The sequence below is a fragment of the Oratosquilla oratoria genome, chromosome 6 (genome assembly GCF_046742065.1).
Source record: "Oratosquilla oratoria isolate Oo_2021 chromosome 6, ASM4674206v1, whole genome shotgun sequence".
Classification (NCBI taxonomy): Eukaryota; Metazoa; Arthropoda; class Malacostraca; order Stomatopoda; family Squillidae; genus Oratosquilla; species Oratosquilla oratoria.
In genome coordinates, this window is record NC_134782.1 from 63,899,935 (window position 1) to 63,912,649 (window position 12,715).

At 40.2% G+C, this 12,715-nt stretch overlaps 1 protein-coding gene across 1 annotated transcript in view; it reads left to right on the top strand.

The window, feature by feature from the left end:
- Positions 1–11,962, top strand: part of LOC143026040 (dynein axonemal intermediate chain 1-like) — a 45,617-nt gene extending 33,655 nt beyond the window's left edge. The window contains exons 7-13 of the mRNA XM_076186030.1: positions 254–415; positions 4,615–4,736; positions 5,662–5,790; positions 6,975–7,146; positions 9,317–9,545; positions 10,904–11,137; positions 11,524–11,962. Coding sequence (XP_076042145.1) covers positions 254–415; positions 4,615–4,736; positions 5,662–5,790; positions 6,975–7,146; positions 9,317–9,545; positions 10,904–11,137; positions 11,524–11,659 — 1,184 coding nt within the window. The 3' untranslated portion in view covers positions 11,660–11,962. The remainder of the gene's footprint in view (positions 1–253; positions 416–4,614; positions 4,737–5,661; positions 5,791–6,974; positions 7,147–9,316; positions 9,546–10,903; positions 11,138–11,523) is intronic.
- Positions 11,963–12,715: the final 753 nt, after the last annotated feature.

The window sequence follows — 12,715 nt, forward strand, 5'->3', positions numbered from 1 at the left end:
TAAATATTAAATAAGTAACACTTTAGAAATAAATAATGGTATGGAGTTAGTATCATCATTTTATCGGCTAAGTTCTATTCAAGAAAAAACTACAGATCTGTGAAAAAATGTAACTATTCGCTATCAAAAATATATGTATGTCTACATAACACTTATCCCCCATTCACCTATCATTGCTCCAATACTATTTTTCTTTCCTATTTACCGTGAAATGTCTATCACCACCGAAAAATCATTTCTCTAATTTTTCTAGATTTTAAGTACTGGGAGGACGGTAGCGACGAGTTTCGACCTCTTGAAGGATCGCTGCTGCCTTTGTGGAAATTTAACCACGACAAGTCGCGGACGCTAGTGGTCTCTGCACTGAGCTGGAGTCCAGTATACCCAGATCTTTTTGCCGCCTCTTATATGCCGGGTAAGACTTAATTACCGGATAACACTAAGTAAGTTTGTAATAACTTTTTTTTTTTTTTTTTTTTTAATTAGGACCCGAATAGATTAAATAGCTATTAAAGAGTTATAAGTTTGGTTTTGTAAAAATTCTAGACTAGCTACTAGTATTTAGCCAAAAAATAATTAGATTTTCATTAAAAGCAATTTATGTCATATTTTCGAGTGCAGTTAGTGCAATTTGAAACTAAAGACAATTTTTTTTTCAAGATTTGATGACTATAGCCTGAATTGACCTACTTATTTTATACATGTATGCTCATTTAGCGTGTTTGTAATTTATACTCTTAGATCTATAAGATCCTTGTTTTCTGATTGCATATATTTCTATGTTTTCATATGGTTTCAAGAGGCTGTCGACCCCCCCCCCGACTCCTTCTGTTATATATGCGGCAAGTATATAAAGAAGAGAGACAAAATATTCTCCTTGGAAACGTCGATGAAGTTTTGTGAAGCCTACCAGAACTACTTCGGGATATCAGTTGGGGACCAGCACAAACCCTGGGCCCCTCACTACTGTTGTAAGCACTGTAAGAAGATGCTGGAAGGGTGGATGCTGCGAGGTGAGAAAAGGTCCCTGAAATTCTTCAACCCACGGGTCTGGCTAGAGCCAACAGACCACTCCACAAACTGCTTTTTGTATGGTGGATGTTAGCAAGCGGCGGGAAGGAAAGAATGCTGCTGTTGTACATTACCCAGATCTCTAGTAAAAGCAGCAACGACTGCAACAGCACTGTAGGAGAGAGGCCAAACGCAGAGTATGGGTTCCAATATATTTGACGTTTCGCCCAGCAGGGCGAAACGTCAAATATATTAGAACCCATACTCTGCGTTTCGCCTCTCTCCTACAGTAACCAGGTCTCCCATTACCAATTGTTCCAATTTCTCACTGCTCCAATTATCCCATGCCAGTGGCACCTGATCCAGGTGAAGTCCAAGACAAGTATTTTGACAAAGAGGAGGAGATGGATGCTGAGGACTTGGCTTACCTGCCTGAAGTACCAGAGGAAGTTCCTCACTTCCCAAATTAAAAAGAAGTAAATGAATTGGTCAGGGATATGTGTTTGACCAAGTCCAATGCAGGATAAAGCAGTGGAACTTAGTTAAGGAGGAGGTGCAGGTGACAAGTCAGAGAACCTTTCTCAGGCTTTTACACCCTTAGGGGTGGTTCCTGCTTCTGTCATGATGTTCCTGGACTATTTGACGTTAGTGGGGTGCCGTTTGTGCCTAAGGAGTGGCGGCTCTTCATAGACAGCTCTACACAGGAGCAGGTGACAAGTCAGAGAAGTCTGCACGAACCTTTTTCAGGCTTTAACGCCAGGCTTCTGCCATGATGTGCCTGGACTATTTGACGTTAATGGGGTGCCGTTTGTACCCAAGGAGTGGCGGATCTTCATAGAAAGCTCCACACAAGTCTGAAGGCTGCTCCTCATTTACAATGGAAACAAGTTTTCGACGTTGCCCCTAGCCCATACAGTCTGCCTGAAGGAAGACTACTACAGTGTGAAAGTCTTCCTGGAAACTCTGCAGTACAATTGGGAAATCATTGGAGACTTAGATGGCAGATTTTCTGCCTTATCAAATTCCAATGCTTCCTCTGCCTTTGGGATAGGAGAGCTAACTATCACCAATACAACAGGAATAACTGGGAACATCGAACCGAATTTGTAGTTGAGACCCGGAACGTCATGTGGGAAACACTGGTTGATCCCAGGATTATGCCGCCACTGCACATTAGGTTGGGGTTGATGAAGCAGTACGTGAAGGTTCTCAACCAGGAATCAGCCGCCCTTAAGTACATTCTGGAGTTTTTACCAAAGTTATCTGATGCCAAAATCAAAGGAGAAATTTTTGTTGAACCTCAGATAAAGAAGGTGATTTAGTCTACCGAATTCTCCAATAAGCTCAGTAGGATTGAGAGAACAGCATGGAAGTATTTCATAGCAGTTGTCAAAGGTTCATAGGCAGCCACAGAGCCGAAAACTACCAGCAGCTGGTGCAGGATCTGGTAAACGCTTTTGGCGCCATGGGATACAGGACGTCACTTAAACTTCATATGCTGGACGCTCACCCGGACAAATTCAAGGAAAATATGGGCGCCTACTCAGAAGAACAAGGCGAGCGATTCCATCAAGATGTGAAGGAGATAGAGCGGAGTTACCAGGGCCACTACAATGAGGAAATGAAGGGGGACTACATATATCTGGGGGCTGGAGTGAAACCTGGACTACAACCGCAAATCCACGAAATCCGGTCATTTCTGACGTGCTTGAGTTGCTCTATGACTCATTTGTTGTTACTTGTTTGTTTTTTGATAAGCTTGTGTCATAAAATAAATATATATTCTGTTAATTTAATCATAAGAAATGATAAGTTAAAAAAATCCTGAAAAATATGAACATTTCGAAATATCAAAGTTCTGATTACAAACCCAAACTTCTGATTAAATTATATACTTTTTCTATTAAAATGGGGCATAACAAACAAGGAAATGACACTTTACTACAGTGCATAATATGCATAAGTATATGTCTAACTGTAGTGTATGACATATTCAAGCTTAATTGTAATTTTTCTTTCCTAACCTCTTTCTAGAAGGAAAAAAGTGTTTGGCTTATTGCCATATTCGTACGCTGGTTGCTCAATAGGAAGCTTGGTTGTCCCGTATTCTCTCAGTTGTGGGTTCGAGTCCCGCACACCTATTCAAATTACAGCAGTCACTATTACCTGCTCCAACAGTCCAAGCACATAGGGCACAAGTGGCGGCTTTGGTTTTAGCTACGTGCCTCCTGGCTTAGGCTTCTAACCTTTTTATAATTATTTTCCTTCTCTCTCTCTCTCTCTCTCTCTCTCTCTCTCTCTCTCTCTCTCTCTCTCTCTCTCTCTCTCTCTCTCTCTCTCTCTCTCTCTCTCTCTCTCTCTCTCTCTCTCTCGCTCTCTCTCTCTCTCTTTCTCTCTCTCTCTCTCTCTCTCTCTCTCTCTCTCTCTCTCTCTCTCTCTCTCTCTCTCTCTCTCTCTCTCTCTCTCTCTCTCTCTCCCTCTCTCTCTCTCTCTCTCTCTCTCTCTCTCTCTCTCTCTCTCTCTCTCTCTCTCTCTCTCTCTCTCTCTGTGTGTGTGTGTGTGTGTGTGTGTGTGTGTGTGTGTGTGTGTGTGTGTGTGTGCGCGCAACTTTTTATTTCAGTTAAAATGTTTCATACATATATCTGAAATTGATCATCGTACCTGTCTTGTTGAAGACCTATTGAGATAAGAAAAATCAGATTTGTCATAGATCTTTGAAGATATTTCTTATCCCGCTCAAACGTGACATTGTTGTTATCTTCTTGATTTTTTTTAGTTAGTCACATTCAGTCTAATGATATTCTAATGAACATGTGTCTCTTGTTATAGAACTTTATCTCCATTTTTGTTTTTCAAAATTTAGCAAATCAATACCTTGAATTAGATATTAATAATCATCATAATAAATTCTTTTTCATTGAATTTAGAGTTGAGTTGGACTTATAGAAATATATATATATATTTTAGACATTCCTAAAAATGAGCAAAAATCACTGTTTTTTCGTCTTATGTAGCACTACCACTAAATTTTTTTACCTACGGCATTTTAATGTCATGACATCACCTAAGTGTAGAATGCAAACTAATTTTTGCAACTGACAAAAAAAAAAAAAGTTATTAGATAATAAGAAATAAATATTATTCCTCCTTAAATTTAGTTTTCCTTATCAAAAAAGATAAGAAAACAATTATAAAAAATTAATACTAGAATAAAATAAAATAAAATGAAATTAAATTCATTTAAATAGATAAGTATGTAGACAAATAAACGGATAAATAAACAAATAAACAGATGAATAAATATATGAATAAATAAAGAAATAGATGAGTAAAAACGAATAACTGTAAATGAAAAAATACTCAATAAATAGACAGATGAATAAATGATTAAATGAGTATATGAATAATCAAATAAGTTCGTAGATAAATGAATAGAATAACAGAGGATAAAATTCATAAGCGGATAAGGAAACAAAATATATAAACAATTCCTTCCGTTTCCCCTCCTTATTTTTTGAATAGCGGAATTGCTGTTTCTTCGGGAAAAAAAGAAAAAAAAAATCATCTCGAAACACATTCTGATTGTGCATTCCTCGTTTTCAGGGGACATGACAGGTCCGGAGTCCGAGGGAATGCTTTGCCTGTTCACCCTCAAGAATCCTTCGAGTCCTGAACGTGTCTTCAAGACCAATTGTGGCATCACATACATTCAGTTCCATCCAAAGGTAAACCACCTTAATCTGACCCACTGTTTCACCTTGGTCTTTGGATCACGTGTTGGACTCGTGATCGACAGCTATTTCCCTCCCGGAAGAGAGCTCAGAGCTCGTATGACCGATCTATGGGTAATGCTATGATCTTACACACATACACACACACCCAACTCCCCGACCACGAGAGTCAGAGTAACGACTCGAAGCGCAGCGATACCGAAATAATTTCGGCCCTAGGCAGGATTCGAACCATGTACTGCGAGCACCACCGTACTTCGTAGTCCAGTGCTCTACCAACCGCGCCACCGAGTCGAGTTTGGTGATGCGTACTTGCAAACTCCTTTCACCTTAGCAATAAGATATAGATACTGTATTTCTACACGTAAACACATTCTCATAAAGACTTTACACGCATATAAACATATGCCTCAATTCAAGCTTACAAGAATCATGAAGCAAGGTCATGTGGGTACAAGTGTATGTATTGTTGAGGACATCTGAACCTTATCTATGATACATTAGTACTATGCAATTACATTTTGCGTCGTTATGCTCACATATCATTGTTTTATCTATACAAAAAGAGGTTGAAACTGAATGATATGGATCAAAATCACAACATAGATTAATACTTTTATTATTTATTATTCCAGTATAATAGACCTAGTCATCATTACTCTTTTTCTTCCTGTTACTTGTTGTGTCTTTGTTATTTATTAATTCTTTCGTTTTTCTTCCAGTTACATTTAATGTCTCCCTATTATCAAATGCTCTATTTTTACTTTCTGTTAGTTTCATACCTTATTTCCATTTCTTCTCCATATTTTCAATTCTTCTCCTATTCCAATATCTCTTTCTTTTTTTTTGTTCTTATTCCAGTAATATATATCATGATTTTGTGTCATATATTACTTAATTTCGCTCTTCCTCTCACTAGGTCCGTAGCGTGCTGGTGACAGGCCAAACCGACGGGAATGTTGTAGTCTACGACGTCAGGACGAGGGCAGACCCGACCATCATTTCCTCGTCCATCAACACGGGCAAGCATCTTCTCCCCGTATTGCAAGTGAGTTTTGAGTCCTGACATCTGGGAGAGCACATGTAAATGCACACACACACACACACACACACACACACACACACACACACACACACACACACACACACACACACACACACACACACACACACACACACACACACACACACACACACACACACACACACACACACACACACACACACACACACACACACACACACGACTCGGTGGCGCGGTTGATAGAGCACTGGACTGCTGGTACGGTGGTGCCCGCAGAACCTGGTTCGAATCCTGCCCAGGGCCGAAATTATTTCGGTGTCGCTGCGCTTCGGGTCGTTACTCTGACTCTCGTGGGCGGGGAGTTGTGTGTGTGTGTGTGTGTAAGGTCATAGCATTACCCATAGATCGGTCATACGAGCTCTGAGCTCTCTTCCGGGAGGGAAATAGCTGTTGATCACGAGTCCAACACGTGATCCAAAGACCAAGGTGAAAGACCAAGGTGAATACACACACACACACACACACACACGCGCGCGCGCGCGCACGCATGGTTCCTAATGACGTCGTGTGGCACAAACACATTAGATATACGTGTCCACGAATATCAAAGCTACAAATGTGCAGGTATTGATTATGTGTGGAAATGTTGGGGAGAAGTTGTGCCTTGCTGCATTGTCTGTGACCCAAACGGAGTCGCGATGTAAAAGGGACGACATCCCGGAGGTGCTGAGATGAAATGGTAATAGGTTTTGTTTGCACATGTGGACTTTTTGTCGGCCACACTGATTATAGTAAGGAAAAGGCCTTTGTTATCATTTTTTGTGTGTGTATGTGTTTGTGTGTGTGCGTGTGTGTGTGTGTGCGTGTGTGTGTGTGCGTGTGTGTGTGTGTGTGTGTGTGTGTGTGTGTGTGTGTGTGTGTGTGTGTGTGTGTGTCTGTGTGTGTGTGTGTGTGTGTGTGCACGTGCGCTTTTTGCATATATGCATACATTAGTGCCTTGCTTATCTAATTTGAATGATTATGTAGCTTGTTACACTATTAACTTAAAGATCTTTTGCTGGGCATTGGATGCAAGAGGAATGTCTGTCGAGTAAGTAAGAGAGCACAAAAATTAATGGAAAGTGGTTGTAAATAGAACAGGAAGTTCGCAGCTCAAAGTGATTATCTCTCTTAGGTTCTGATTCATCACGCACCATCTCCTCCGTCAGGTCAAATGGATTCCAACTGAGGCGGGATCTGACCTCAGTTTCTTTTCCCTTGGTATGGACGGTCGAGTCCGTCAGTGGTTCGTCCACCGGACCTCCTTCACCTGCTCCGACGTCCTCGCGTTCCCCACCAGCGAGACCAAAGCGTCCAACGGGGACAAAGAGGCTCTACAAGGTGAGGACATCGATGGAAGAGTCTGTACTTATGTAAGGGTCGCCACAGCGAGTCACTCGTGTCCGCGTTATTCTATGTCCTGTGTCTTCTTCTATCGCACTTACTATCAGTACTATCACACGCCCCTCGTTCATCACTGAACTTTCTCTCCGAGTTTCCTCTCTTCCTCTTGATTGATGGGTCCATCTCCAGCATCCTCCTTCCCATATAGTCCTCATTCTTCATTCGCATTTGGCCAAGACACTTAGGCAAGCCTCCAGTTTTGTCCCCAAAGTGAAGTACCCGAGCTGGACGCTTGACCTTTAACATATATATTTTTTCTAATTATGTCTTACCTTGTCCTCTCATTAAGAAGCGCAATAAATTTAAATCTACAGCCTCCAACTGTGTCTCTTGTCTTTTTTATCATTGGTGAACTCTTCATATTATACAATATGGCTGACGTCATTATCGTCGAAAATCTCAGAAATCACAGACAGTCTTTGTCACAGATCACTCTTGTCACTGCCTTCTACCCATTCCATCTAGTTTGTACACTCTTACTTATCTCTCCACTATAATCTCCATTACTTTGTTCATTTGACCCTAAATATTTGAATTCACCTTTCTTCGTCTGTTCTACACCTTTGCAGCCACACCGTTTCTTGTAATCTCCCTTGTGTTCACACAAGTACTCAGTCCTGCTCCTGTCTACTTAAATCTTTCTTCTCTCTACGGATTACCTCTACCTCCTCACCTCTTCTTCGATTTCCTTCAGACTCTCACTACCCACACTGTTGTCTGTAAACATCACTGTCCACGGAGATTCCTGTCTAATCACATCTATTTACTATAACGCTAACAAGTGTAGTAAAAATTATTCCAGTTAACCAAACATGATTAGAAAGCAAAGATTAGTATGTCTATTTGATCAATTATCAGCAATTTAGAATGTACCTACTCGGACTCAGGTCTGATTATTAGATTTTATGCTTTGTTTGAGAAGGTTAGGATATAAAAAATAATTAAGAATTTTTGTAAGTTTATAAATCAAGTCCTTTCCAAAAGAGCAATCCAACACATCCTCTTTAGAGAGTAAGAAAGTGTCTATTCTTTGACAGCCTTTTACTTACAAAGAGTCTCCCTTAGGCCAGTCCCAGCTTTGTAGATAAGCGTGTTCGAATAGTGATAAATAAATCACGTTTGTGGGTTTGGATTGTGTGTCTTAAGAAAGAATGTACACTTTTTCGAGTTTGTTATTTATAGATTTCAATACTTGATCATGGCCTTTTGAACTATGGTTTTTAAAATAATGTGATCACCACTCTCATATAATTTATAAGTACGTTTTCCAACTTAGTAGATAATTATTTTTTAAAGCATTTACTATATAGACTATTTTCCAGACATGCAAGAATCGTTTCAGTAAAAATCCGCTTGCGCATCCTAGTAAATCTGACAAGTGGCCTGATGTATAATTGCTGCATGAATGAACTATATGAGACCTAATACCATAACTGAAGCTCCCCGCTGAAGGAGAGGGAGAAAGAAAGAGAGAGAGAGAGAGAGAGAGAGAGAGAGAGAGAGAGAGAGAGAGAGAGAGAGAGAGAGAGATAGAGAGAGAGAGAGAGAGAGTGAGAGAGAGAGAGTGAGAGAGAGAGAGAGAGAGAGAGAGAGAGAGAGAGAGAGAGAGAGAGAGAGAGAGAGAGAGAGAGAGAGAGAGAGAGAGAGAGAGAGAGAGAATGAGTGAGAATGAGTGAGAATGAGTGAGAATGAGTGAGAATGAATGGAAATGAGTGAGAATGAGTGAGAATGAGTCAGAGTGAGTGTGAGAGTGAGTGTGAGAGTGAGTGCGAGAGTGGGTGCGAGAGTGAGTGCGAGAGTGAGTGCGAGAGTGAGTGTGAGAGTGAGTGTGAGAGTGAGTGAGTGAGAGAGTGAGTGAGAGAGTGAGTGTGAGTGAGTGAGTGAGTGAGTGAGTGAGAGAGTGAGTGAGTGAGAGAGTGAGTGAGTGAGTGAGTGAGTGAGTGGGAGAGTGAATGAGAGAGTGAACGAGAGAGTGAGTGAACGAGAGAGTGAGTGAGAGTGAGTGAGAGAGTGAGTGAGTGAGTGAGTGAGAGAGTGAGAGAGTGAGAGAGTGAGAGAGAGAGAGAGAGTGAGTTAGTTTTCTATTTTATTTTTTATTTTTTTCCAGGAACCGGTACATGCCTCGCTTTCCATCCTGATGACCACAATATCTTCTTGGTTGGCACTGACAAAGGCACTATTTACCAGGGTGCCGTTACGTCAACGACGACCGCATTCTTTCACTATGTTGGGCACACTGCCCCCGTTCGCGCTCTGGCCTGGAATCACCATCACGCCAAGGTCTTCATCTCGTGTGCCGCGGACTGGACGGTCAAAGTCTGGCTCCAATATCACAGGTGAACAAAAGATCTGCCTCAATAACAATGAATGTAATGCAGTGACCCGCTGGGGTCGGTGCTCATTCATATATTTTTAAGGTGTGTGTTTGTGTGTGTGTGTGTATACATATATATATATATATATATATGTGTGTGTGTGTGTGTGTGTGTGTGTGTGTGTGTGTGTGTGTGTGTGTGTGTGTGTGTGTGTGTGTGTATTCACCATGGTCTTGGATCACGTGTTGAACTCGTGATCCAAGACTCCCCTAACTTCTACATTAATGTCTTCTAAACTTGAATAGTTGCTTACATCGCCTTCCTCTAAAGAACTGTTCTCTATTGAGAAGAGATATTGAAAATTTTCATTCATTTTTTATGCTTGAGCTGAATTCTCCTGAAATACTGCATTGTGTCTGAATCCCCCCTTGATAGACCCTACAGACCCTACAGATTCTTCTTTAGTCATTTCCACCTTATTTCTCAGCTTCTTTTGTATTATTGCTTCTTCGCTTTCTCTATTTCTTGTTGAACCAATCTTATATCTGCTTCTTTTCACTAATCCTTAGCGCATATTTGTTCACTCCCAGGTTGTAAATGTAGAGAAAGATTTCTATATCCTCATAGTTCCCGTGGTACTCATGAATTCCCCCTAATCTGCTTAAAAAAAATCAAATCCTGAGGACGTTTCCTCTCAAAAATTGAGTCTGCTTTGTCAATATAATTCATCCCTTGGCTCTATTCCCTCATCTGTCAGATAAATTTCAGAAGTTTATTTGTTACATGGTCATTTTTTTTTTCTTTTGGGGCAAAAGTAGTTCAAAGATCTAATGCTATATGGCTCTTTGGTAAGTAGCAGTTCTAATCTTGTGATGTCATTCCCTCTTACTCGAATCCATCACTTTACACACTCGGCCATTGTATTCTCCATTACAATACTTGACGGGGTATTTCCCCAGAACTCTGCCTTGCCACTCGCGTCCTACTCTTCTGAGTTGACCTCATTACAATTAAAATCTCCAACAAGGATTATTGTGTGTATGTGTGTATGCGTTTGTCTGCGTGGGTATATATTCACTTTCATCTTAATCCCTCTTTCCTTTCACCTTCGTTCCCATATTCTATTTTTGACGTAACATACACACACACATAACATATTTTGTGAGTTATCTATAAAACAATTTGTGACGAACATGTTATCAAAAAAAACAGGGCCACGTTTCTCTGCGTGGGTATATATTCACTTTCATCTTAATCCCTCTTTCCTTTCACCTTCGTTTCCATATTCTATTTTTGACGTAACATATACACACACATAACATATTTTGTGAGTTATCTATAAAACAATTTGTGACGAGCATGTTATCGAAAAAAAACAGGGCCGCTCTGATCGTGTTGGACCTGGGAGGACCTGTGGCAGAGGTGGTTTGGGCGCCTTACAGCAGCAGTGTCGCGGTGGCTGCGACAGAAGACGGTAAGGTCCATGTGTATGATCTCTTCGTAAGGAAATGTCGACCGCTGTGCGTACAGAATATCGTACAGAGACGGAAAGTGACTTTGGTCTGCGTGGCATTCAACAGGTTTCATCCGATTATTCTTGTTGGTGGACACAAGTAAGTTACAGAGATACAACGGGGAGGATGTTCTTAGAATGCAACGGTATAAATAAAAAGGGGTTTAAAAAAATGAATAGATATATAGGCAAGCAATAAATTGATTAATAGATAGAAAATTCATACATACATACATATATATATATATATATATATATATATATACATATATATATGTGTATATATATGTATACATATATATATATATATACATATATATATATATATACATATGTATATATATACGCAAAATATATGGAATAGTAATTATCTTCTTGTAGGTGTTATCTAGCAACTCACAAACTGTCTTCTAACCTATACGCCAGATGCATGTGATAATAGTTTATACATACCAAACGCATACAGTAATGAATGCATCTTTGCAGAGGGCACCTGGTTACCCTGAAATTATCTCCTAACCTCCGGAAGCCCCATAAAGATGCCAAAGGAGCCGACGAGCAGAGACTTAAGGAGATCGAAATTGGCAAGATCGAACGTCTCATCGCCATCAGTCGAGGATGAAGTTGTTCTTGATCTCGAAAGGAAAATGCTAAGAGGAGCTCCGAGAAAGAAGCGTGTGTTCAACAACCAAGACACATATTTGCAAGGAAGAACATATATATTTTGTAACCAAAGCATGTGTTAACGGAGAAATGACTGTGCACTGTCCTTGCATACACGTGCAATTTCATATATTCAAACACGAACCATGTGTTCACTCTTCACAGACACACATGTATTACATGTCACTCAGAACATACTAAAGGACAGAATAGGAATTGTCTGATTCTATAGTACAAATTGCTAAACAATCATGTGAAAAATAAGTGCTCACACACACACACACACACACACACACACACACACACACACACACACACACACACACACACACACACACACACACACACACACACACACACACACACACACACACACACACACACACACACACACACACACACACACACACACAGTTTTAAACCTTAAGTCGATGATAGTGGTTTTTATGCATATTTGTACAGTCTGCTTCAAATCCGCGTGGTGGGTTTTCTCCTCAACTTTGGATAATTGAAATAAAATTGATTCTTTCTACGTACCAGAAGAGAGACAGGTTAGATCAAGTTAATGCAATGGATCTGATGTCGGGGTAGGACCCGTTGGGTAATAATTCTATTCTTGCTGATATGATAAATTTGCAGCATCGAAGAACAGTATCTATAACGTTTAAAGTTCACAGGTTATTCATCCACTTACTCATAAGCAGAAACCAATGACGCATACCTGCATGTGGTGATCCAAATGAGAGTTTGAAGAACTCGTCTCCTGGCTTCTCATCTTTAAGGGCTCTACGGTTAAAATCTTTCGCCAACTTTGACAAACGCTTTCTAACATTAGAAAGTAAAATATTACAACATAATTGGTTATAATTAAGAAAATTACAGGTGGATTTTATAGAGTAGCCAGTGAGTCAAATACACTTAATTAGAAAAGCAGGCTAAATTATATACTCGAACAGTAGAAAGCATTCACCAAAACTGGCGAAAGGTTTAAGAGTATGACCCTAAGGCCCTTTGG